Raw genomic sequence first — 27797 nt, forward strand, 5'->3', positions numbered from 1 at the left:
GGAAATTGTCAAGCAGGGGTGAAAAGGCTCAATAAATGAGCCATAGATCTGCTTTCCTTAAAGGATTGAAGGCAGTGTCACTCTTTTCACCAAATAGTAAGGACTCATAAAAAGGCATATTCATAAGGGATGTCTGCACATCTCCAAAAAAGTCATTGGATCACATCCACGCAGGGACATGGAGCACCACATTAGAGTGTGCCATTCACCCTGAGCAATAAGTAGAAAACAAGCTAGCCCAAAATACATCTTTGGCTGCATCCTGACCATCCTGAATGGACTGAGTAAAAGAGGCCCGAAACTCCTCTCTTTGTGACCACAAGCAATATCTTGCTGGTCATGTCCCACAGTGAGTGCATGCATATAACAGCATATTAGGTTGGCTGCATTGACTGACCTAAATGACAAGCTGGTTAAAGAGAACATTTACTTTCCTAACAGCTCAATATTTTTCTATTCTCTGTTAGGAGGAGTTGTGAGGAACACTTTAGGATTCATCTTACTGGTGCGAGCCTGGACCACCAAACTGTCAACAGTAGGATGGTGCATAGGAAAATCCAGGTCACCAAGCTCTCGTCTGAGTCGTCCAGTCACCTGCCTGTTCATTGGTGGGCAACAGCAAGGCTTAGTCCAAGTTACCATAAGGGTATCAATTGAGGCTTCATTAAATGGCAAGTGTTCAGGAGGCTGGTCCATAGTGCAAAACCTCAGTAAGGGCATTTGTCTTGACTTCAAAAGTCGACAGCTGTAGTACCTCAGCATCATGTCTCATCACTAAAGCAAATGAAGCACTCACCTCCGTTCGGACTCAAAAAGGCCCACTGGCCTCCTGCAAGTACATATATTTACTGTTATCATCATTATGTGAGTGTAAGTCACCCCCATCATCACCACTGTCATGGTAAAATGGTGGCAAACTCTGGTTAGAATCTGAGCCAAAAAGAGGATAAAGCCTCTGTGGATGGGTCTCTGGTAGAGGGAGTGGCTTGTCAAATCAAATTGTATGGGAAGAGAATGCTCTGGAGTGGAGTCAAAGGATGACCATGGCTGGGGTCAAGATGGATTCAGATTGGGCTCGGACACCGGAGTCGTCAGGGGCATGACCTGTTCAGGACCAGCGGCGATAATGAAAGGACCGGACCAGTTCTTAGAGCCACAAAGGAAGTCAGCACCAGAGTTGGTGCAGGACCTGAAGCAGGCTCCAGGAGCTCAGGCGGCTTTGAGGACCTACCACTGGTGGGAAACTGACTGAAAACTGTGGGGGTTCCTTGGGGCCCAAAGACACACCGAATAGAGACAGAAGACTGTCAAACATAAGCAGCATGGCCTGCTTAATGGCCTTGACCTGCTAGAGCATCACCGATAGCCTGGGGAATAAAAGGCACATCAGGCCCAGATGTAGAATTGCCCCTTTGATCAGGAGCAAGTTTGATTGACACTCTGACAACCTCCTGAATCCTCTCTTTACACAGTGTCAGGTGAGGTCAAGTCCCACTTCACCTTCTTAAGCTTCTTCTTCAACTTACTGTGCAACTACAACCACAAAGATGACTTCTCACAGGAATGGCCTTGAGTGGGAATGGCCCTACGCCTTCAACTTGGAGCAGGAATAGGACTTGCGTGAGATCCACAATGTCTTTCGGTGTTCAGCGATATACAACTTTGCTTCATGGTCCCAAATTACCTTTGAGTGCATTAAGAGACATTCTGTGCACAACTTGGAGCTGTGCTGATACCAAACACTAGAGGCACACCTTGTGCATTTTTATCCCCAACTCACAAGTTACTACTTGTGTAGCGATATATCTGTAAGAGACATTAGTTAGTGATAGATTCCTTACCTTAGAATATCCCCAAGTATCAGACTGGATCCGGAAAGTTTTTCATCAGCAGTGCCGCTGCGCGTCGGTAGGTGGCGTTGTGTGGCTCCGTGCCCGTCGCTGGCAATGTAAGCGCTGAGATGACGTCACGGAGACTACTTAGGCGCCGCCCATGCGTGCGGATGTCAATTCTGTACACAACTTTCCGCACCAGGAACACAGATCCATGCAAGAAACTGACCACTGGTGCCATGAAACTGGGCCCTGAAAGATATGACCTTAACCCTAGAAATCAGTTCGCAGAACAGGGAGGATGGGTAGGGCGGGAGGAGATCTATCACTAACTAATGTCTCTTACAGATATATCGGTACACAAGTAGTAACTTGTGCATCTGAAAGAGACACGTTAGTGATAGATTCCTTACCTTAGAATAAATACCCCAGCAATACCAATCGATCAATCAATCAGAGTACTTGTAAAGCGCACTACTTACCTGTGAGGGCTCAAGGTGCTATGGGGAGGGGGGTGCTGCTACTGCTCGAAGAGCCAGGTCTTGAGGAGTTCTCCGAAGGCGAGTAGGTCCTGGGTCTGCCGTATGTGGGTAGGGTGGGTGTTCCAGGTCTTGGCGGCGAGGTAGGAGAAGGATCTGCCGCCAGAGGTCGTTCACTGGATGTGGGGGACAATGGCGAGGGCGAGGCTGGCGGAGCGGTGCTGGCAGGAGGGGTTGTAGAAGATGAGTCTGCTGTTCAGGTAGGCTGGTCCGGCGTTGCGAAGTGCTTTGTGTGCATGGATGATGAGCTTGAAGGTGATACTTTTGTCGACGGGGAGCCAGTGTAGGTCTCTCAGGAGTGGGGTGATGTGGCTGCGGCGGGTGATGTTAATGATCAGTCGGGCGGAGGCGTTTTGGATGCGTTTTAGTCGTTGTAGGTGTTTGGCTGGGATTCCTGCGTAGAGTGCGTTGCCGTAGTCCAGTCTTGTGCTGACGAGGGCCTGTGTCACCGTTGTGGGTGGGTCTGCGAATAACATTAAACCAGAAAGTCACGGAGAACAGAACGGCCAAAGAAGCTGATTCTCCGGACTTGACTGTCAAGGCAGTAATGCTTGGTAAACGTGTGCAGCGAGGCCCACAAAGCTGCCTGACAAATGTCCTGCAAGGGAACGACGTGTCCCAAGGCAGTAGTGGCTGCTGTCGCCCAGGTAGAATGGGTACGCAGCCTCACAGGAGGCTCCTTCTTAGCCAACAAGCAACCGGCTTTGATGCAGAGAATGACCCACCGAGAGATGGTCCATTTGCACACGGCCTGACCTTTTTTGGCGCCCACGTAACCAACAAAAAGCTGGTCATCCACCCAGAACTGCTGTGTGCGCTTAAGATAGAATGAGAGTGCACACTTTGGGTCCAGACGGTGGAGCCTCTCTTCCTCTTTTGAAGGATGTGGAGGTGGAAAGAAGGTGGGCAAATTGATTGTCTGCCCGATTTGGAAGGGCATGACAACCTTTGGCAAGAAAGAAGGACGGGTCCTCAAAACCACCTTGTCAGGGTGAACAGAAAGGAAAGGAGGTTTGGAAGAAAGAGCCTGGAGCTCACTCACTCTTCTGGCAAAGGTGATAGCTACCAGGAAAGCCGTCTTGTCTTGAGAGAAAGATGACGTAAAGGACAGTTATGAAGGGGCTCGAAGGGAGCGCACATCAGATATGTCAAGACAAGGTTTAAGTCCCATTGAGGCATGATGAACGGCACGGGAGGAAATATGTGCATAATGCCTTTCAGGAAACGGTTAACAACCGGGGACTTAAAAAGAGAAGGCTGATCTGGATGGCGAAGATGACCGAAAGATACCCTTTGATAGTGCCCAGAGCAGAGCCCTGCTGGGCAAAAGAAAGAAGAAACTGAAGGACTTCAGAAAGAGGGGCAGAAAGAGGATCCACAGACTTTGCTGTGCACCATGCCACAAACTTGTTAAACCTGCAGGCGTATACCGTTTTAGTGGTGGGACAACCGGCTGCCAGAATGACATCACAGACTTTGGAAGGAAGATCGAAAGCTGTCAACTGTCACCACTCAATCTCCACGCATGGAGGTGGAGGCTGGACAGGTTTGGGTGGAGGACTGTCCCCTGCTGCTGCGACATTAGATCCTACCGAAGAGGCAGCCGGATCGGGGGATCGATCGCCATGTTGAGTAGCTCAGGATACCAGTATCTTCATGCCCAATCCGAAGCCACAAGGATGACTTGGGCGCAGATGCGCCGAATCTTCTTCAACACTCTAAGCAGAAGAGGTATAGGCGGAAAGGCGTACAATAGACCGCAACTCTACTTGCAACAAAAAGCGTCGCCGAGCGAGGTCCACCTTGGAAATTCCAACACGCAGAACTAATGACATTGCACGTTCTCTTCGGTGGCTAATAGATCTAACCAAGGCTCTCCCCACTGCTGAAATAGACCTTGCGCCACGTCCGAGTTCAGACACCATTCGTGAGACATCAAGCACTGGCGACTGAGTTCATCCGCCCTGGCGTTCAGAGAACCTGCCAGGTGTTGAACCACCAAGGGAATGCCTTGATGTTCCAGCCATGTCCAGAGGCGCAGAGCCTCCTGATATAGGGTCCAGGACCCCACCCGCCCTGTTTGTTGTAATACCACATGGTGGTGGTTTGGCCGTGAACACCTGCACCACACTTCCCCGGACAGAGGGAAGGAAGGCTTTCACTGCAAGTCGGCTCTCCTGAAGCTCCAAAAGGTTGATATGGATCCGGGACTCCACCGGAGACCAGAGGCCTCTGATCGCCACTTCTCCCAAGTGGCCTACCCATCCAAGGAGGGACGCATCCGTCACCATTGGGTGCTCCGTTTGGGGAAGGGAGAGGGATCTGCCATTGACCCAATCGCGATTCGTGAGCCACCACTGCAATTGTTGTGCAGTGCCCTCCGAGATCTGGACATTATCGGACAGGTTGCCCTGATGCTGTGCCCACTGGAACTTCAGGTCCCACTGCAGAGGCTGCATATGCCATCTGGCATGTTGCACTAGCAGGATGCAGGAGGCCATCAGGCCCAGGAGCCAGAGGGTCATCCTGACTGAAACCCGGGATAGAGGCTGAAAGATAGGAATCATAGCCTGAATATCCCAGACTGGCTGCTCAGGAGGATAAACCCAAAACTGTGTTGAATCCAGAACTGCTCAGATGAAGTGGAGCTTCTGAGAGGGACTCAGGTGCGTCTTTAGCACATTGATGGAGGTGGGCCGTAGTCTGCAAGTGGGTGACGACTGCTTGGGGCGAGCCCGCCTTCAACAACCAGTCATCGAGGTAGGGGATGACTGACATCCCTGACCTGCGCAGGTGAGCTGCGACCACAGCTATCGCCTTCATGAACACCCGAGGCGTGCTGGTAAGGCTGAAGGGGAGCACAGCAACTGAAAATGCTCCTGGCCTACCGTGAACCGCAGGTAACGCAGGTGGCCGGCACGACGGGGATGTGAAATATGCGTCCTGCAAGTCCAACGCTACCATCCAGTCTCCAGGGTTGAGGGCAGCCAAGACCTGAGCCAGAGTCAACATCTTGAACTTCTCCTTCCGTAGGAAGCGACTGACGTCAAGCCCCCATTGTCCTTCTTGGGGACCAGAAAGTAGTGGGAATAACAACCACGTCCTACTTCTGGCCCAGGAGCACGCTCAATGGCCCCCTTGGCCAAGAGGGAAATGGCTTCCTGTTGAAGAAGCTTGAAGTGATCCCCTGACATGCAGTGGAACGGAGGTGGCATGGCTGGGGGGGTAGACTCGAAGGGGAGGGAGTAACCTCTCCAAGAAAGTTGCAGCACCCACCTGTTGAAAGTGACAGAATGCCAGTGGGGGAGGTGATCTCAAATCCTGCCGCCCACTGGCGTGGGATGCACCCCAAAGCTCGTACTAGGAAGGCTTTGAGGCAGCTGCTGCAGGAGCGGAAGTGGACTGACCCGCACAATGGCCCCCTGTGCCGCCACAGCGGCCTCCACGCCCACAGCCGTGCTGAGTTTGGTTCTGCGCAGGCTTCTGACTGACGAACGGACAGGAGCGCCCCTTCTGTGGCCACAGAAGGAACAAAAGGTAGACGTGGATGGGCGGGTGGTGGAGAGACCCAAGCACTAGGCTGTAACCCGAAAGTCCTTGAAACACTCCAGCGCACTGTCTGCCTTATTGCTAAACAGTCGAGTACCATCAAAGGGCATGTCCATGAGGGAACTCTGGACATCCCCCGAAAACCCAGTGGATAGCAGCCAGGCATGGCGACATAGGGCCACTGTTGTGGAGATCGCTCTCCTTAAAGAATCTGTGGTGTCCAGGCCACAACGAATGGCAAACTTCGCTGCACCCTTTCCCTCAGCTACCGCCTGGGAAAGCACAGCCTGAACGTCTTCCAGACACTGGGGCAGTGTCTGCGCCACTGTGTCCAACACAGCGTGAGAGTAGCGGCCCAAAAGGCATGCAGTGTTGACTGACCACTGCCCCGAGCTGGCAGAAGAAAACAGCCTCTTGACAAACTGCTCCAGATTTTTTGATTCCTTATCTGGCGGGCGGTAGGGAACGCACTCTGAGAAGTGGAAGCCTGAATGGCCAGGTTCTCCGGAGTGGGATAAGTTGTCAGAAAGGCTAGGGTCACCTGGTGCCGGGCGATGACGCTTGGCCACGTTTTTATCTGCCCTAGACCAGGTGCCTATTAAAACATCCGTCAAGGCCTCAATAAGCGGGAACAGAGGTTCCATAGAACTTGCCGCTGGCTGAAGCACCTCAGTAAGGAGGTTGATCTTGTGAGTGACAGTAGTCAGATCAAGATCAAGGGCCTCAGCTGATCTACGAAGCACCTCCTCCATGATGGCGGGAGGAGTCATAAATCCAGGCTCAGAGGAGCGGTCAAGGCTGCCTGCATCCACCGAGTCTTCTACCCACTCATTTTCAGACTTGTGCCGTGCAAGAGCGTCTTCTGACCCCTACCAGTCATCTCCCTCCTCCACAGCCTGTGGTATGGTAGGGAGTGGCGAGGGAGGCACAGGGTAAAACAAGTGCTCCAACTCCATGTCCCAGTTAGGGTCCTAAGCCGGTGCAAAATTGCTTGGGAATTCAGGAAAGGGCAGAGGTAGGACAAATGGAACCTATGGTGGCGCCGGCGGACCCGTATAAGGTGGGTAGGCGCGGAACTCCCAAGCTCCAACTGAGCCGCAGAGGAAGGACCCCTGGCCCCCTCGTCCACGTCCGGAGACTGACGGGCGGACGTCAGAGAGCGAACACGCTTCTTCGACTTTTTCTCGTGATGTCTCTAACCCGATTCCGAGGGTGAAGACTTGGACCCCAAGGAGCGATGATGATGGCTCCTTGGCCGGTCAAAAAAGTTAGTTAAAAAGTGACTAGGGTGCCAGATCTAACCGGATCTGTGCTTGCTGGCGCGGAAAAAGAAAGAACTGACGTCAGTGCGCATTGGTGGCGCCTATGTAGTCTCTGTGACGTCATCTCGGTGCCGACGACGCCAACAACGGACGCGGAACCGCAGGATGCCACCTACCGACACGCAGGGATACTGCTGACGAAAAACTTTTCCGATCCAGTCTGATGTCTGGGGATATTCTAAGATAAGGAATCTATCCCCAACGTGTCTCTTTCAGATATACGTTTCTAACAGTAACAGCATGGTTTGAACTCAAGAGAATTTTAAAAGAATTTAGCAATCATCAAAATAGGGAGTAGAGCTTCAAATCTACATTTAAAGGCATGGAAAGAAAGGAACTGATGTTGATGCACACAGATGATGTTGCTTATATCTGGCTCCGCTCTGCCACTTTCTGGCAATAAAAAGCCAAAGCAAAACCGCACAGCACCACTTATTGGCACACTGGAGTACTGCTGTGAAAACCTCCTATTCCAATCTGGCGCCTCAGGAAAATTCTAAAGGTGGGGTTAGAAGTATCCATCAAAAATATTGTTAAATTTACTCTTTATGGACCTTGAGATGGTCCTCTAAATATTTTCAGGATATCTGATATGTAGGAGACCACTACAAAGGTGAGCACCTGTAAATGCTACTGTGCATGAGCTAGGTGGGTCCAGCGCATAGGGAAAGAGGGTCAGGCAGCATCTCCTCAATACACTAAGCATGATGGAGCACAAGTGCAAACTGAATGAAGCACACCTAGTCTCCCTAGCCTAATAATGTACACAATGTGGGGTGGTGCCAAGGGGATGTCTGTGTCAGGCACATGCCCCTTATACTATGCCAGGTCCATCTTGGGTAGTAGTAGTGCACTTTACAAACTCCTGTAACATAACATAACAAAACATTACATCCGTGGAGGAGCTATGCAAGTAAAAGGTCAGTAGCAAGTGCCATTATGTTTACACAGAATTTTTAAGGGAATGCATGCCTGTCAGGGGGGATTATGTTTAAGCCCTTAAATGGATATTTTCCACCCTTACCCGAGGGTAATATTAAATGTGGGTATCAAAAACAAAAGCTGAATTTATAACACCTGTTTGTAAATACGTAAAGCGACTATGATACATGTGATACAACATCAAAATGCAGGAATTTTTAGAATTACAATAGCTTTATTTAACATGTGCATTAATAAAATAAGTAAAAGTTCCCAAGTCTACCCAAAAAGCTCATAGTTGGTTTTGAGTGCTGGTGAATATATTTTAAGTATTTCATGGTTTAATACTCTATTATTCTAAAATGTACTACGACCAATATATACTACATTGAATGGTAAGCTTATTGCAATATCAAAATACGGCAAGCAGATTTCCAGAAGAATAGGGAACATTCAGTTGTAACTAAGTAAGCATGGGCGGAAAATCCGTTCCGCTCGCGGATTTTGCGGATTTTCGGTAAATTCGCAATTCGCGAACGCTCGCAAATTTACCGAAAATCCGCAGATTCGCACGCAGCGGATTTTTTTTTCTTCGTGATACAATTTTGCGGCATGCGGTGTAAGTTCGCAATTGCGAACATGTAGGTGCGGAGGGCAGCAACAATCTCGCACTCGCAAAATTACAAAAATTGCAATTCTGCACAAGAAATCCACTAGCAAGCAGCATAGACCTTCTGAAAATGATGATTTTTATCAGAATAACTCCTCAGGTTGACATTTGCCTGCACTTTTTAGGATTTGAGGCCTTTTGACTTTCTTTGGATCGCTTTTGGATTAGAAATCAACTTTCACAAGTAAGCTTGCTTGGGGCATTACAGTTGCTGTAATGCTGTTCTGCAGAAAAACGAGTTTTGCAAAAGTGAAAGCATTCAGCAGGTGCAAAAGTTCAAACTCATCATTAGTAACCATTCCCTGTAGTGCTTCCTGACTGGGGCCCCTCCAGAGTTCAGTTGCTAGTTGCAACAATTGTATGACCCTGCTCTGACCCTCACAGCAGGCTCATAGAATAGCTACAAGTAGGCCACAAAGGTCCTGGAAAAAAAAATTGCACTGCAACAGAAAGCAAATTACAGATAAGGAAGCAGGTGCCAGACTGGAATTTTAAAACAGTGACACATTAATAAATCAACCCCAAATTAATTCATGTCAGTTGAAGCAGGGCAGGTGTGCTTGCTTTTTCCCCCCATAATCTACAGTGATGATGAACCAGAGGGTGGCATTAATGTACCAGAGGGTGGCATGGGTCAAACAGAGGGTGGCAGGCATGAAACAGAGGGTGCTGGGAACCTGTGATGATGAACCAAACGTAGAAACAACATAATCGCGACCGTTGCAAGCCGACATGTAAGTTCGCAATTGCGAACTGGTACAAAACCCTCGCGAACTGGCAGAAATCCTTGCGAACACAAAAGAAAATCCGCAAATTCGCGAGAATTCGCGGATTGCGAGTTCGCAAATTCGCAAAATTCGCGAACGCCAGATTCGCAAAATTCGCCCATGCTTAACTGTAAGCACTAATTCTGAGCATGGATGCTTGCATCACACTTGCCACTATGTTTTGCCCAACAATTACTTCTAGGATCAAACATTTTTGATAAATGCAACACATAGCAGCCAAACTTGCTCCTCGGGCTTAGCATTCAATCTCGATTTTCTGGGCGTGTATTTTTCTAAGTTTATCAAAGTAGTTTGTTATCTACATAAAAGTATTGTTTTCACTGTACTTGCAATTATCACATTTACCCCTTTTGCTTTAGACTCTAAAGTGAGCAGGGTAAAAAACTAAAATGCAATTGTGGTAAAGCATGTTTGCCCAACAATGCCACACACGTGCCAGATTTTCAGGATAACCAGTTAATGTAAAAGATCATCATCTGAACCATTCTAGGATTTGTTTAATTAATCATATGTGGATGTTCTGAAAGCATGGCATGGATCCTTCATTTGAATCAATGCTGGACACCGTAATGGTAAAGTACTATAAAGTAAAAAATAAATCTTCTAAACCTAAAGTTCAAGGCTATCCAAGTGCAGCATACACATCATGTTTATAAAAGTTCATGTGTTTGAAGAGCGGGCCTTTCATCAAGGCAGAATAATGTCAATCTACGTTAGAGTATTTTGGAAACACATTTATCAATTTCATTTTCTATAATTTATTGAACAGCCATTTCCAGAAACCGGAGAAATATTCAATTACTGATGAAGATAACAAAGACATGTTCATCTTTCAGAATTACACTCAGTTACTGGATAACTACAGCACTTCTTATGACTTTACATTTTGATGATTGAGAAATTATGTATTTCTGTTGGTTATCCTTCGCTCATTAAATGAAAGTAAGATGAAATATAGAGGTATATACACTTCAAAGTAGCATCACTATGCTTAGTAATATCACATTTTATGAACCAAACAATGTTTCAACCATCACATAACCCAACTAGATGTTCAACATTGCTGGTATTCTTAAGACAATACCAGCATCTTCATTTGAAATACCACTCTGAAGATTCCAGATTTGTTTGGTGGTTTTAGGGATGATTACATCTATATTTAGGACCCAATCACAAAAGTTTTTCTGTGACTTACTATTGTTGCACTTCTGGCTATCTCCCGGAATTCAGAAATAAATCAGGAGTATTACTAGAGGGAGCTACACCTACTCATAGAAAACTGTGAATTGATCACATAGATGTATAGTAAATATATTGATTTTCATTACATCAGTTGATTAACGTACCTTTACTGTAACATGATTAAGGGCCTGATTCAAAAAATATAAAACCTTTTTCAATCACGTGCAATCCATGACCACAAAAGAGAAATTTAGAGTCGTAATTTCCAAACCCAGGTTCACAGAGCCACAATTTGTACATCTATTTCTTTGACTGTAGATTCCATTCACTGTTGGATAAACGTAGCCAGGGTTACATAATTGTCTAAAGCAGGACATTATTTTGAGGGGTGGGATGTTGATATTTCCAGTGGGAATGTATATTAAGCCCTCAACATTATAACTTTGTGATCATTCACAACATTTCCCAGAGCAGTGCCTTTTCCATTCCTATATCACGTATACATTTATTCCTACAAAGGATTGTAGCTTGTAGATACTGTAAGGAATTTGTGTCAAGCAGACCTAAACGTCAAGGCTTTTCTCCTCATTGAAAATCATTTTCACATTTAAAAATAATTCTAAGTGTTAATGTTAAACGATAAAAATATTCTATCTTGTTAAATTAACCTCTGCTCTCAGCCATTTTTTCCACCAGCCCCATGTTGTGTTTCTGCTGGGACTCTAGTGCAGTGAGAAGTTACGTGTTGACTGAAAGCTGGTTGTATTGATAAGGCTTGCGTGTCAGAGTCAGCAGCCCTGCCCTGCCGAAGGACCAAAGTGCACAGATGTCTAATCTGTTATCCCACCAACACATGCAACCTCCCCTGCCTAAAGTGACGTGGGTAGGGGTTTATCAGGATTCCACAGTTCAGCATGTAAGCAGGTTTCCTGTGTATACGCTTGTAAACCCAACATCTACACTGTTCGAACATTACCATTTCACACTGTCACCGATAGATGAAAAACATAGACTCTCCTACAAGAATAATTCATTTAATCGAATGTTACATTACACCCATAGCATTATTAACATTTCTGATTGTTGGGTTTGCGGATTGTTACCTGCACACCAGGGTGCAGGGGGAACTCCTCTCATTCCGCTCCTATTCTCCCACAAGGGTTCTTGTTGTGCTTGGTTTGCACTTTTGTGGGCAGCAAAAATTAGGGGCATTTCTAGTGCTGACGTAGGGGGTCTTAATATGAAACTGAATACAGTATGTTATCCAGGCGATGATGGTATTACTCAAGCAAAGGAATCGGAATTGAGAAACGGAGGAATATGCTATAGGTACCTCTGTCACGAGAAATGTCTTTGCAAGGACACAGACCAAACTAGAGAAAGGATTCCCTATTAGAACAGTAACAGACACACAAGCTCCCCTATGTGTAAAATGTTTTGGTCCCATTTTTTAAGGTGATAGTGATTGTAACTCTGTATTGACTAGAACAGGTCCCGCTCCTAGTAGTTTTATATTTACAACAAGGGGTGGTGAGGGACAGAGTCTCTGAATTAAGCAGAAAGCTCTCACCCAGTCAAGAGATCAGGGCTAGATCCAACACCGTTTTTTAGCTCACTGCACCATCCCAGTTTCAGAACCTGGCTGTATGCAAATGAGTCTGTTCCTGTCCCAGTGCATGATGGGAACAGGGCAAACCAAACTACAAAAGCCAATTCTTACACTGGGAAGGAAACAAGCTCCCGGGGACCGGTTTCTGGCATTACAGCCGTCTTCGGCCCGGTTTGCTTGAATCCTGATGGTGCAATGAGCAAGGGTCTCACATCTGAGAATACCCTTCCACGCTTAGGGTGGACAAAAATATTTACAACAAGGGGTGGTGAGGGACAGAGTCTCTGAATTAGGCAGAAAGCTCTCACCCAGTCAAGAGATCAGGGCTAGATCCAACACCGTTTTTTAGCTCACTGCACCATCCCAGTTTCAGAACCTGGCTGTATGCAAATTAGTCTGTTCCTGTCCCAGTGCATGATGGGAACAGGGCAAACCAAACTACAAAAGCCAATTCTTACACTGGGAAGGAAACAAGCTCCCGGGGACCGGTTTCTGGCATTACAGCCGTCTTCGGCCCGGTTTGCTTTGATGGTGCAATGAGCAAGGGTCTCACATCCTAGTAGTTTTATAGCATCCAATAATACATATTTTATTTGTGGGAATAAAGGTTATTTTTATCTACCTTCAGGATGGTCAGGGATATTTTATGTATATTTCCTCCTCTCTTCCGTTTATTTAGCTACAGCTTCTTATCATAAGACTGGACTATCGCCTCTCAATCCTTTATTAACTCGGATCCAGAGAATGATAGATATCAAAGCAGTGGATCAGACTGACATCCCATTGCAAGAATATGTTGACATAAACTTGGGTATGTTTTTCTTTGTTAGGCCACCTCTTAACAGTAGAAACATACGAAGACACACTAGAGTAGTTGAGGCAGTAGTTAATCAGACTACGACAGCTCTAGGTAACATCACTAAGGAACTCCAGGCGGCAAGGCTTGTAGTTTGGCAGAACCGTATGGCTCTAGATGTTATTCTTGCAGATCGTGTAGGTGCATGCTGAATTATCGGTGCCAGTTGCTGTGTTTATATACCAGACAAGAATGAATGAATAACTTTATTGTGTGGTTACTTAAAACCATTACATTAAAACCAAAGTATAAAATTACAAAAGTTAAAATCGAAAATGTTTCTGCAGACAGGTTACCAAAGTTCACAGGACACACGCGGTCAGGAACCTGGGAGGGCTGCCCGGTATCCTGCGACGAAGTCTCTATTCCTGCGTGACCTTGGCAGCCATCAGCTCGGACCGAGTCTGTTGTATGAATTTTCCGAATGAGGCCATCTGTTTTCCTATGCTCAAGGTGTATAGTTGGTGGATTGCTTCCTTAGCTGTGTGTGACCCGGCGTCCCTGAGAATGGGCCTGAGGTAGAGGGTGCGGGGTGCACGTAAGGCAGGGCAGCAGAATAGTAAGTGGGCCAATGACTCGCGTTTATAATTACAGAGTCTGCATTCCCGAGCTCCCGTGTCTGCATTTCCCGGATGGTATAGTTCTTTGAGCGGCAGGGGGTGCAGTCTGTAGGCAAGGATCTTGTGGAGTGCTGGGAGGCCCGTGGAGTGCTGGGAGGCCCACGGCCTGCGTGAGGTGATTTCGTGGATTATGCACAGTGTGCGGCAAGCATAGGGACTCATGAAAGGCTCTTTTTGTGAGGGACTCCAAATCCAGGTCCCGGGAGCATGCACGCACTTGCTTTTTTATCGCATGTTTGATGGACGTGTAGTTGACAAAGTCTGGGTTCCACGACTCGATCGCCAGCTTCAATTGCGTTGTGGCTGATTCAATGGTGGCTGACCAGGGGTTCCCTGGTTCAGTAAAGATGTGTTTCAGGACGGCCTTCAGTGTGTTGTCGCGTGCCGCAGTTGTGAGGTAGTAGTATTTACTTAGAGCTGCCATCTCTTCCAGCGTTTATATACCAGACAACGCACCTTCCTTTTATCAGGCAATTTCTAAATTACATAAGATAGCTGCCGAGATACACCAAGACACTGGAACATGGACCTGGTCTAGTTGGTTTTAGGGCATTGTTATGTCGTGGGGATGGAAATTACTTCTCATTGCAGCCTGTATAGTAGGTGCTATTCTAAGATGTTGCCTTTGTATTCAATGTATGCCTATTATATGCCCCCTCTGTACTTCTTAATGCATGTCTTGTATCCCTAAGAAAGTGTATATTCGTGATGCTAACAAGCAGCTTATGCTTCAGCAACAAATACATGAATTTATGAAAATAAAAATAGAAAGCTTGAACGATGCAGATAGAACACCTTCCACTGTTGCAGTTTAACATTTGTTTAGCCTCTTTATTTTTTAAATACTCTGTATTTGCAAAGGTTTTTTATATATATGTTTAAAACATATTCCTGCTTGGACAAAATGCATTTAGCAGAAGCTAAAAGGAGGGACTGTTAAACAGTAAAAAAATTGTATCTTGTTAAATTAGCCTCTGCTCGCAGCCATTTTTTCCACCAGACCCATTTTGTCTTTCTGCTGGGACTCTGGTGAAGTTAGAAGTTAGGTGTTCATTGAAAGCTGGCTGTATTGATATGGCTCACGTGTCAGAGTCATCAGCCCTGCCCTGCTGAAGGGCCAAAGTGCACAGATGTCTAATCTGTTATCCCACCAACGCCTGTAACCTCCCTTGCCTATCTATGGAAGTGACGTGGGTAGGGGTTTATCAGGACTCCACAGTTCAGCATGTAAGCATTGTGTAAGGGGTTGCGTAAGGTGTTGTGTATGGGTTGTGTAAGTGTTAGGTAAAAATGCCTTAAGAGGGTTATGAAAAATGTGATGTTACCATGACAAAGGGGGTTTTGGTGAAATCCTATGGTACCCAAAATGGAAAAAAGGCAGGTCTTAGACTGTTCTAGTTTTTTCCTCTCAGGCACTCGCAGTGTCTGTATGTTGGAGCCATCTCATGAGATATAATAAACTTGCGTTTTGTCCCTCTTCAGTGTTGATCCTCATTTTCTGAACCGATAGACAAGAGACTGATAGGAATCTCACTTCTACTAAAAAACACACATTACCAAAAAACTTACTCCTGTAACTTATTTACACTGTATGGCACCCTCAGGACCAAGCGCATGACTTTATTGAACATAGGTTCATTAATTCATGACATTTTATGAAGCCCAAAAAATTTGCAAATCTCTAAAATCAAAACAATTAGTATTTTGGAAATCTAGCACTATGTATTCGTTACATGGGGTTTTCTAATGTTTAAACCCATGGATCCTTCTTACCTTCTTCTGAAAAGAATTTTGTAGTGGGTTGTGGACTGCTTTGGCCATCTTTCTCCTTCTCTGAAGGAACCCTTTTGAGGACGGGAGGAAGCAGTGCAACCTTAGGGGAAAGACATCCAGTTGGAGACTCTGGAAAATCTTCTGTTGGGAAGAAAAAGGCTGCAGTTAAACACAAATCCATCAAAAGATGCTTCTCAGTATCAGTTCTTCGAGTTACTGCCACGGTCTCTCTTATGTGGCACCAGAATATCTATCTATTCACGTTTCCAAACTTAACAATCTTCCATAAACTAGGCCCATACGAATGCAAGCACATAGAGAAAACAAATAAAAGGGAGTCAACCCAAACAATGCTTACTGTTTCAATAGCATACACCAGACTAAGGGCCCAATTTAGAGTTTGGCCTACATATGTTTACTCCATCAGGGCAACGGAGTACAGTACTCTAGTGCCCGCAAGAAGTACCTGAACACCAAAAATGGCGAGTGAACATCTCTTGCAGTTACAGGATGATGGAGGTATGCGACAAACTTTCAATGTTTTTTTTTATTTCCTAAAAGAAAATCCCAAAGCGGATTTTTCTTTTTGTTTTCTCCCAGTCTGTGGGGGGTTATTTTACAGTTTTCCCTTATTAGTTTTGCCTGGCGGTAAAAGACAGTAAGGAAACTGGTCATTTGTCCGCACACTCTAAATAGGGTGGGTGAAAAAATTGCCAAACCTCTGATGGACCTTACTCTTTCGAGCTGTCAGAGGTGTATGTCAGCGGCAGAGACAGCGTAATCTCTGTCTTTGATATACTGAACGTCCACCTGGCTCAAAATGAGGTAGGCGGACCTTTCGTTTGGCAGAGAGGGTACTCCTTCACCATTGCCATGTAGTGACCTCTCCGCCAAACTATAATAAAGGAGCAAAGATTTCTAACAAATATTGACTACACATATTTGAGAAACTAACTTTTCAAGGAATTCATAACAAAACAGCTGGTGCATACAAAGAAACAAGGTACTATACAATGGTGATGATGTTATTTATAAAAATACAGCTACCTAGTGATACCATTTGAACTTCTATATCTCACCTGTGCGGGAATTGCTTCGAGGTTTTTGTGGCACCGCGGGGCGCCCTGCAAATGTTGGCTTTGTTGACTGAAATGGAGGCTTTGGACTGGTTGGTGTGCTGGAGGAACTCCTGGACCGTGCACCCACTTCCCCCTTTACTTCTGCTTTAATATTTTTTTCTAATGGTATTGAGTCCGCTGCAGGCAAAGGGGAACGGCTTTCTGCTGTGGTCACATGAACTTTCGATACTAAACAATAGCAAAAAGAAACCACATTCAGTAGTCTACAAACAATGACTTTTCGATACATAAACATTTACCTTACTTAACATCTCTTCAATGAATGTACATTTTACAGTAATGATAGGCAAAAATGAAGTAAAGTACTACGTGTAAAACATGGTGGTTTCATGTGACTTGCAGGGAATTGTCCATGCTCATGCCTTAAAACAGGCATTTTTGTGGGATTTTATTAGATTATGTGTTTGAAAATGATATAACGTAGTGGCAATCAATACCAACGAGTACTGTCCTTGCAAAACAGAAACAAAGAGGAAAGAAAACAGATATAAACAGAAATCAACATGCTTTCTCCAACACGTAAATTAATGTGATCATATAGCAGTGCTTTGTCAGTATGACACAAACAGGAAGTTAAAGAGAATAACATATTTTTTTGCCATTTGAACACCAAATTGATTTATATGCTGGTCTTTCACAGTCATTTTTCACAAGGTCAATTTCACACCTAAATTCAAGGCATGTACCTAGGTCTGATTACTCAACATTAATGCAATAAACCCTTAGTCGACTACCCTCTGTAGCCAAATTGCAATATGCAAGTGAGTGCCTACCTGTGCTCCTTTAGTTTAAAGTTGTTTACTCTGATGGTTAAAACCCTACAGTAGAACCCATCACTCATAAAAACGCAAATGTAATTTCTTAGCATTATGGAAAATTTTGTTCACAGCCAGCAGCAAAATGTGATTTCAACACTAATGCATGAAATGCACCTTTCATCTGCTAGAGGCAAGTGCACATGTACCATGAGACATACAACTCAACGCTATTGACTGGTTCACAGTTCTTACATTTGTATGTTTTGTAGAAATGCAACTGGTTGTTTTTCACTTTCATTTGTGAGAGAATGACAAAAGTTTAGATACTGGCACGTCCTTCCCAAATTCCACCAGTTTGCAAGCTGGGAGTAAGTCAACCACCGGATAATCACAAAGGCATAAACTAGGTAGTTATGTGCAAAAACACACATTGAAGAGGAATTCTATGCATGAAGACACATTGGTTTTAGGAACAAGTAAAAAGGAAATGGCCGGACCTGAGCCCAGGTTCAAAATTATGATCTTAAAACACAGGGAGAACATTTCTGCATCCACATGTGTTGGCCCATTTTTGGGAGCCACGGGGCACGCAAGGGTTAACAGCGCTCAATTGAGGTGATTGAGTCCATGTGCCTCAGATGTCTAGGACTGACCTTTTAGTTCCCCAAACACTGAGCTCTAAGTAGATACTTAGAGCACATGCATGACTGAGTAGATCAGGTTAAGCAGTTCAACGCTTACTCAGGAGGATGTGAGGGGTTAGATACTCAGAGCACAGTGACTGACAAAATAGTGACTGGGAAGGTGATTGTCAAGCAGTGCTTTGGCTTCATAAAGAAAGGTACTTTAATATATGGACAATAGAACACCTAACAAATATGGGATTAGCATCACAGGAATATCAGACCTGTTATGAGGAAATTAGAGAGGCAATATACCATAGTGATTAGCTGATTCAGCTCTTGCCTACAGCCAAGCCCAATGGGTCTGTCCTTACCTTTCTCTTTTGTTAAATTGTCTTTTTCTAACATGGAGAGGGAAACTTCAGTTCATCGGTAATCCACTTTAGTTTTGAGTCACTAGGATCATACTCTTCCATTTACCATGTCTTTGCTTGGCTGAGCTGGGTACCTCCTCTAGGAAGCATAAGCACAATTATCGCCCAACCAGTCTTCTTTTCTGGGATTGGTACAGGTCTTCTCAGAGCGGTCACAATCTTTGAAGTGGCTGACAGAGATCAAGCAAATCCCTTAGCCCAGAAAAAAGAGATCTCACCCAGATGTTTAGTGGGAATGGGGTAGTTTCTCAATAAGTCAGATTAAGGCCCAATGAGGAGGGGGTCTTTAGAGGTCCCTGGAGCCTGTGTTTCAAGCTCCTTGGGTCACACTGGTGATGAAAGGGCAAGCATTACAGAGTGCACAGTAATTCTTCAACAACAGTGCTGTGCCTAGTAGTATCAGCAAGAAGGCAGAACCGTGCATTTCCAGTTAATTAAGCACATAATACTTTAAGGTGCTATTCCTGGCGCTCTTAAGGCCATTAGAGGGTCCTCTGGCAGAAAGGCACGCAGATTACAGTTCCAGGAGTGTCAGTCCACACTAGCAACCCTATCGAACTCTCGCAGAACAGAAAGGTGGAATGAGGCATCTTCAAGACACAGATACATTCAGCAACGGGCATACACAAAGCAGGCAAGGGTGATCAGGCTCACCACGGTCTCTTCACAATGGACTTCACAATGTAAAGGTCACCTGTGATTTACTGGGTTAGTCCTTCTTTCTCTGGGCAGCTCCTCCTACCACTAAGTGCTACGCTGGGCAGACTCCTTATGCAGGGACAATCCAGCACCCCTGTGTCAGCAACAAGTGAGGCTCCTCATCTAAGGTGGAGCCTCAGCTTCTCCAGCAAAAATATTTCGGCCAGCTCTGCTGACACTGCCTCACCTGCCTGGGAAACAGACTCTCAGAGACACCAACTATAAATCACAGAGCACCAGTTGCCTAGCACCGATCAGTGACAGATCCTGCAACACTGACTTGGGGTTTCAATCCTTTTGTCAAACCATATATGTAGACTGACTTTCTCTGGTAGATTTCTGGGACTGGTTTGAAGTGGTTCTGCCACTTTGTGCATCAATCTCCAGAAAAGCCAGTAACAGGAGTTGTCATCAATTGTCATTATGTATAACACAAAAAGCAGGGGGGTCTACCAGCTTAGTTATGTGGCTGCACTGTCAATCTGAGTTAACAGAATCTCGGGGTGGATGAGTCACATCAAGACAGCTTATTTCAAAACAAGGTGAACACTATATGTATAGGAAAGACCAACACGGTACAGATCATTCATACATGGTTGACAAATCCAAAACAATTAGCAAAGGGTTACCATCAAATTGTTTCATTGATCAGTCCTATCATATGGCCAAACCCCGGTGCAAATCAGGCTAGTCCTGTGATCATTGGGACTTCAAGCGCCGCACCATTAGTTGCTGGTCAATGATTTGTATATTAGGCCTGGGTGTAATTCAAATCAAGTGGTGACCTAGTTCACTGGGTTAGCACACCCACACTTGTCCGCTTGCTGGATCAACCTTGAGAATGAAACTTCACCAGTGATGTTTTTGCAAACACAAATCTGACAAAAAACTTGTGGACATCTTGAAACCTGCCAAACCCATGTGTGGCACCACCCTGACCAGGGCAGGTCCTTCTGGTTGACACTACTGGTCTAAGAGCACCAGGCCTCCCAGGTGAAAGCCATAGCTTTGTCAGCCTCTCACAGGGGATTACAGGAACTGTTCTGCCCGCAGAAGCCCCAGACTCCTCCTGGGTTCGAAGCCACTCTGCCCCGGTTAGGGAAGATGACCCTGCCTGGTGCTTCAATCCTTTCCCTGTGGGGATTGGGCCTCCCTGGTCTAAGCCATAGCTTTGACCACCACTCATTGGGCTCTGCTGAAACTCTTAAGCCGGCATGACCCCCAGAATCCTTTTCAGTCAGATGCCACCATGCTCTGGGCTCTGCCCATGGTTCCCTTGTGGCCCCCACTCCTTATCCAGCTGCTATGCCACCCAAGACAGGCCACTCATTGGTCACTCCAAGCTCATGCATACTGGGATTGGGTATGAGATGGTCCAGGTGGCAGGGCCTTTAGGGGGTCCCAGCCCGTGGAGTCACTGCAATTTGGTTACCCCCTCCAGATGCGTGCTAGCGGAGCACAGATTCCATCTCGGGAGGGCTGTCTCTCACATTGAGCACCTCTACTGAATTGAGATTTGATGTAAATTAATGTATCAGGCCTGGTGGCAGCAAAGTAAATACGATTTTAAAGGTTTGTATAATGTGGGTCAGTACATCCTTAAAAAGGGTATAGATATTTCAATATTTTAAGCTATCAGGCTATTTCAGACTGGTGATATGGAATACGTTATCTTTCCAGTGGCAATTTAGGGCTAAATGCACCAGGGGACTGTGGAATAAGTTATGTTGCCATTGGCAATGCAGGGTTAATCACACATATGGAATGAATAAGAATTTGATTAAGCTATACAGACTCACATACTAAACCATCTATTGTTTTCCTATCTTCAGATTCTGCCTAGACAGAAATTAAGGGGAGGAAATCTCCCTGCATTGACTGGTCAAGTAGGGATGAACTGGAGTTCACACTTTCCTAATTTCACCTCCCCCTCCCCAAACTTCGCTTAGATTTGTAGTACTCATTTGCCCCATTGGCATTCTACCTGTTGTCTAGCAAGGAGAAATGGAACTGTCTTTGCTGCGCGGGGAATGGACTATTTACTATGGCTGTGTTAACTTATTCTACAGAGCTCTCACCCATAATTAAAAGTCTTTGTCATTTTAGATTTTACAGGAAATGTCCTGTGGGATTTCTGCAATCTGGGAGTATATGACACAGTGATGCTATGAAATGGGAGTGAGACTAATGTGAGACAACTAGGAATTGGTTTGGGGATACACATGAATGACAACTTGCTTGTAAATTAAAAAACCCGTGCTGCGGCTACTGTTCCTCATTTCACCATTCCCATCACTGAAGATAAACAGTCCCTGCTTTGTCTGCTGGAGTAAAAACCAGTAGGATTGTCCTAGTCATCAGCAGAATCTCTGCCTGTGAGGACTTACAGAGCTATGGAAACAGTTCTTCCTCTCAAAAGTGATTTTGGAGTCTAGATCTGCTTCTGAAGGCCTGCAACTTCTGTACAGCTTGTATTTCTAGCCCTGGCACTTCACTATAGTCTGCAGATTGAGCCTTAATTTTCCTGGACCTTAAAGGAGGGGTGGCAGATCACGCACAGCTGACTACTAGACTGTAAGCTCTCGCCCCAGAAACCTGTAATATGTTTTTTACACTTATGTGCCTGCTGCCTATATAGCTGCTGGTGCTGCTCTACCAAACTGTTGTTTCCCCCTTACCTCTCCAACAGTCCTTTCTTTTTCACTAACAAAGCATGGACCATTCCATTTATGGCATTCAGGTAGAACAATAAACATTTAGTTGTGTAAATACAATACATTATTTCAACAAAGAAGGAGAAGCAGCACAGAGTGTCTCCTGGTAGCATTTGAGGAAATGTAAATGGTTTTCCCGTCATCATTTTTTAAAAGTAATAACACAACTTTACCTGAACTACTCCCATCTAGCCGCTCTATAATCACTGCATTCTCAGACAAATCCTTGGGAGGAATTTCATTTCCAAGTTTCTGAAAAATGAACAAGATTTTTTTAATAGGTCTCTGAAAGCTAAAACAGAGAAAAAGCATAAACCTTCTTCAATACATTTTTTTACCGAACAAGGAATTAGAGGATTCCTCGTAGACTAACATCGCCAGCAGTTACATTCGGCACCATGACAGGAGACAGTTAAGTGCTATAGCAATGTTTCGGTGCAATACAACACCTGCTGCTGGGTAAACACGAGCTAGGCATTTTACAAGGCCACTGAGCATTTTACCACTTTTGCTTTGAGAAGAGCTTTAAAAATATACGTAGTACAAACAATGACGTTAAGCACTCAGCAGGCTCCATACTGCTAATCTAAACAGACTGGAACCCAGGGCCGGACTGGGAACCACAACCGGCCCTGGCAAAGTGCTCGGCGGCCCCCCTCCCCTGGGGCAGGGGGGGGGGGGTTTGCGGGTGGGTGCTGCCGAGCTCTTTGCCGGGGCCGGTTTTCGGCCGATTTTGGTACAGGGTCGATTTTGCAGCTATGCCCAAAACTGGCCCCACCCGTGTGGCGCACTGGGGGATTGCCCGGTGCCCGCTATGGCCAGTCCGGCCCTGCTGGAACCTCAGCTACAGAGGAGTGTAAAGTTCTTCTTTGAAGGTTAGGAAATTTTCATCAGATGAAGAGTATATTTAAGTGCCAATAATTATTTTTAAGGGGTGGCCAGACATTACTAATGGGTGTGTAAATGGCAGTATTATCTGGGAGGTCAAATGTATCTAAATGAAGGAATGCAATATATTACAGAGTGCCTTATAATGATGATGAGCGTATTTTAGCTGCTAGCAATGAGACCACAGTGGAGAGTAGGCTTCTATGTTATATGAGATACAGCAGTCAAGTCAAGCATTAATTAATGAGCACAGCAGAATGCAGTGAATTTACTGGGGGTTTGGAAATATGCCTTAGAGCAGAGTTATTCAAGCTGTGGTGCGACGCCATCTCGGGGGGGGGCGCGGGGGGGGCGCACTCCACCATAAAATTTCCCCTTTCATTTTTTCCCACTGGCGTATGTTGCAAGTACATTTGTTTCCTGTATTTCTTCACCCAGTTCAAATGGGGATTGTGGATTGGAGAACAGCAGCCAATCAGCACATAGGAACGTCATCACTGATTTTCCACCAATGAAGTGGACAGCACCATAGATGGTAGGAAGTGTTGCGAAATTTGCGTGCACAAAGCTCCTGCATACTACTACCTTTTGGTAGTGTGGCGCTTCTTCACTCCTGCTCTTTGCCCATGCGTGCTGCCTTTTGTTTTTAGGTACCTTGTAGTGTAGTTCCTATATCCCTGATAGGCTCTGCGCATTGTAATACTATACACTATAGTTTTGACATAGGACTGAGGTCAGTATGTCTCATTCGAGTACATTAAACTTAATTACTTGCGAGTGCCAGCTAACTCAGAGGTCACTAGAAACTTCTCGAATGAACAAGAAGGGATTTGTTTCTGACAACCGCATAAACATGACAACTTTGTTTTCCTTAGAGTCGGAACAATCTCAGAATCGTGGAAACAATAGATAACCGTTTCACTCAGTCAATCGTGCATGCTTAGTTTCTACAGAGTTGCACAAAAATAGATAGACGGGCGTTTCAATAAAAAAAGGTTTATTGAACAGTCTTTCTCATGCAAGAGAAATGAACTGCTACAATCGTAAGACAGAATGCAAAGTATAATACGTACAGCGTTAGCAGTATGATTAAATAATACTGCAATAGCATTGTCTGTAGCTATGACATATATTCATAAAAATATAAAAATACATACATAAATAACACAGGCTAATATACTCATCTGGTGCTTCTAAAATAATCCTATCCCAGTGTACCTAACCTAAGTGTAATACGAGGAAAGAAGTAGGTGCTGTTCAGCTATAGTTTAGTTTAGCTATAGTTTAGTTTAGTTATAGTTTAGTTTAACTATAGTTGCCAAGAGTCCCTCTAGGTTCTAGTCTGCTCCATACCTTACAATGAGAGTGATTGGAATCTCTTTCCCGGGTCTCGATCTCTAACACCTCGCAATGAGAGTCAGAAACACTGGAGCTGGATTCTCAGCTAGGAGGATGGCAGCCTCTGGTCAGTGCGTCAGTTGGGGACTTGACTTTCTTCTGAACTTACCGTGGTGAGCCGCGTAGTGCAGGTAGGCAGTCGAACCGTGCACCGAACCGTGGTTTGCCATGGCAAGTGAAGGCATATTTATACCTTAAAGGTGTTTAGGAATGCCAGTATTGACGTAAAAGTCGGGCATAAGAACGTCTTGAATGAACCCCTAAGGAATAGATGATCATGCATAATAAATGAGTTCTTGGAGAAATCAATATCCAAGCAAGGGGAAGTCCTAAAGGCCTAAGAGTCTGGTTTTCCAAGAACTCATTGTGACATAGATGAACGGATGTAAGTGGCCTTGCCTGTAGTTGGTTAGCATGAGCAATGCCTAAAAAAGGGCTGGATTTCTATGCCTAAATAAGGGCAATGTGAATTGTACCTATATAAAGGGCATAAATCAGGAAATACATACGGAATCTAAATCGACACACAACAAGCTGTCCTTTGTGTGCTGCCTCGCTGTAAAGGATTTCACCTCAAAGCATTTTAAAATCACCAACAGGTAAGTCAGATATGAAGAGAAAGTGAACAGACAATCCTTCTTCCCAGGGCATCTGCTTGCCGGAAAGAAGTATGTTCACTTTCGGTTTTACTGCATAGTGAACTTCGCAGACTCCCTGTATCCTATTTTTGACTGCCTCACTTAATGTCTGCTTCTTTCTTTAGTTCTATTGTTTAGTTATTTATTTATTTGGGAGTTTTATAATCCCCTGTCAGTAAACGTTCTGTTACTTCACTGGAAAGATTTGATTTAAGCCTGCACCCTCAGGCATAAAACGCCCTAATTAAAGCCCCCTACGACATCCATTGAACAATAGGCACAGGGTTTGCATCTTCAGGTTTAGCACCCTACTCTAACCTCAGCATCCCAGTCCCTTACCTAGATATGGTGCAGGGTTGTCCTTTTCAGAGAGGCACCTCCAAATACAGCCCCTTTCTCCAATCTTCGCACTCCTGGGAGCTCCTATAGACATGGGACAGACTTGGCATTTTGCGCCAGAGCACCAGACTAAAATGTACCCCCCCCAACAGGCACCCTTTTACATGTGATATACACCTGGCATTTTTAGGCATGGCAGCTGGGACATTAACCTCCTAGGTCACACATCCCAGACACTGGGTATCCTTTGGCCTAATGTTATATTTTCAAACGTGTACCCTTCAGAAGCAAATCACTAGCATTATAAAAAAATGCAGGGTCTAGAGCACTACAGAAGTAGAAAGTGCCTTTTCATCGGCTGTGAAGGAGAAAGCCTTCAGCCTCAAAGTCTATCCCACAGATGAACTCGTCACAATCACTGCCCCAGAGGAGTGACCTGCTTCACCCGATCCCAGAAACCCTGGCTACTACCATTGTCCCAAAGAAGACACCTGACTCACTCGCAGGTCCAGGGAACAGGGACATCTTAAGGATTTTGGGGGCCCTGGGACAAACAAATTTGGGGCGGGCCCTATTCAGAACAGCTTTGAATTTATGATCCAGTTTCGGTTCTTTCATGACCTTTTTGGCCTGGCCACTGACCGTGCACAGGCACACTCGTCCAAATTCTAAATGTGTTGACATTTCATATTCAGGGATAGTGTTTTTGGGGAAGGATCCAGTAAGTAGGCCTTGGAGTCTCAGAGACCCCTCTGAGAGAGTCCACTGCGCTTAGGGAGCCTCTCGCAACAGAGATGGGGAAATGATACAACTCCCCCTGGGATCACAGCTTACTGGACTTTGGGTGCAGCTTTGACTCATCTACCGATTTGTGTCCCCGTCACCCTTCCCTGTCCTCTTGCCATGCCGTGTCGTGTCTCTAACCCTCCCCTCCTCCATTCTCCGTCTACTTCCCCTGCTCTTACCCCCCCTCCCCTCCACTCCCTGGAATATCTACCCTTGCCTGCTTTTTCCCTTACCTATATGTTTCTTTTTGTTTGTCTCAACCTTACTTGTCACTATGTTGCCATACTGTAATAACTGTGTAACCTTTGTAAAGAGTTAACCTGCAATTATTGTCTGATAATGATGTAAAGCGCTCTGCAGCTCTACATAAAACCTTTAAATACCTTTAAATACATAAATAAATAGTTTAAGAAATAGTTAGACACTCCAGCAATGCATTTGCTTTTGCCTATATCATCAATATAGGCGCTCTAAAGCCCGCCTGGCTTGGTCTACGCTTTGCAAAACCTTACAGAGACTTGAAAAAAAAAAAGTAGTCCTTTCTAACTGGCATTGCTGAGGGTGCCTCTTCAAAGCCTCTGTGTAATTCCCCTCGTGGCAAATTAACAACATGAGTTTTAATGAAACCAGCAGTCGCACTCCTCATCACTAGATGGCAGTATCGGATTAATGAAGTATGTTTTAAGAAAAAAAGCTTTTGTTATCCACAACACACAACTGAATCATTGTAAATGCAAATGCATTTTACAAATTGATAATATTTTGCACTTCACTAACAAAAAGAACTTAAAGTAATGAATATCTACAGGAACGTAAGCAATTCCTCTGTGAAAGAGGCAACAAAGCAAACATCAGACCATTTTCAAAGGTTACCAAACAACTGTGGAGAAAAGGAGATTTGCATAGAGTAGCGTTATTATAATGCCAGATTAAAAAAAACATATAAATGCGTGATCATTTATTTACATAATACACTTTCTCCATCATGTACCGGTAGAGGGAAGAATGAAGTAGCCTCAACAGGAGACTTGAAACTAAGAGGTGTTCTCTATTCTTATATATATCATGACCCTGTCCTGAGGGCTTACTAGGTACACTTTAGGAGTGACATTAATATATAAAAATCCGTTTTTCCTACATGTCAAAAGATTTTTTCCTGCCTTGAGTCAATGCAATGTATTTAAATTACAGCCTAGCCAGTTCACAGCGGTGCTCCAGGCAGCCTTATATATTAGTCACATATGTTGGTGGTGTAAACAGATACTGCAGCCCACGATGGCATTTAACTATCAATGTCACAGGTGCAATTTATGCACCATTCATAATGAACTTACAGGGAAGTTCCATAGGCCAAATATGGAGTGTTGAAGTGCAGCAGGTTTTAGAGGCGAAGCACGGAAACTTTACCTCAGTTTAGCAGTGGTAAAGAGCATAGAGCCCTAAAGTAATCAAAATACAGTCCAGAAAAAGGCGAAAACCTGAGGTAAGCATGCAGAAAAGGCAGACTTGCTAAAGGTGCATTTTTGTAGGCTTTAATTCCTGGCTGGGCGTGAAAGGAGGAAGCACCAATGAGTCAATCTAAGTGCTCTGGGAGACACCTTGTGATGGCAGAAGGGGCAGTGTTATAGCTAGACCTTTGGCCGCCCATGGCGGTCCATGCGTTTGCCGCCCGCGGCAGCCGCATGTAAGAGCGGGGAGAGGGGTGCTGGCAATTCCTGCG

The 27797-nt window shown here is 45.1% G+C and overlaps 1 protein-coding gene across 2 annotated transcripts in view; it reads right to left on the reverse strand.

Moving 5' to 3' along the window:
* The window catches only part of CARMIL1 (capping protein regulator and myosin 1 linker 1), a 994750-nt gene that overhangs the window by 54416 nt on the left and 912537 nt on the right, over positions 1-27797 (reverse strand). For both annotated transcript variants that reach the window (XM_086965173.1, XM_086965172.1), the window contains exons 34-36: positions 22202-22280; positions 16741-16968; positions 15662-15802 (exon numbers count right to left, since the gene is read on the reverse strand). In XM_086965173.1, the coding sequence (XP_086821299.1) occupies positions 15662-15802; positions 16741-16968; positions 22202-22280 (448 nt within the window). The remainder of the gene's footprint in view (positions 1-15661; positions 15803-16740; positions 16969-22201; positions 22281-27797) is intronic.

This window comes from Lissotriton vulgaris, chromosome 4_1 (genome assembly GCF_964263255.1).
Source record: "Lissotriton vulgaris chromosome 4_1, aLisVul1.2, whole genome shotgun sequence".
Taxonomy (NCBI): Eukaryota; Metazoa; Chordata; class Amphibia; order Caudata; family Salamandridae; genus Lissotriton; species Lissotriton vulgaris.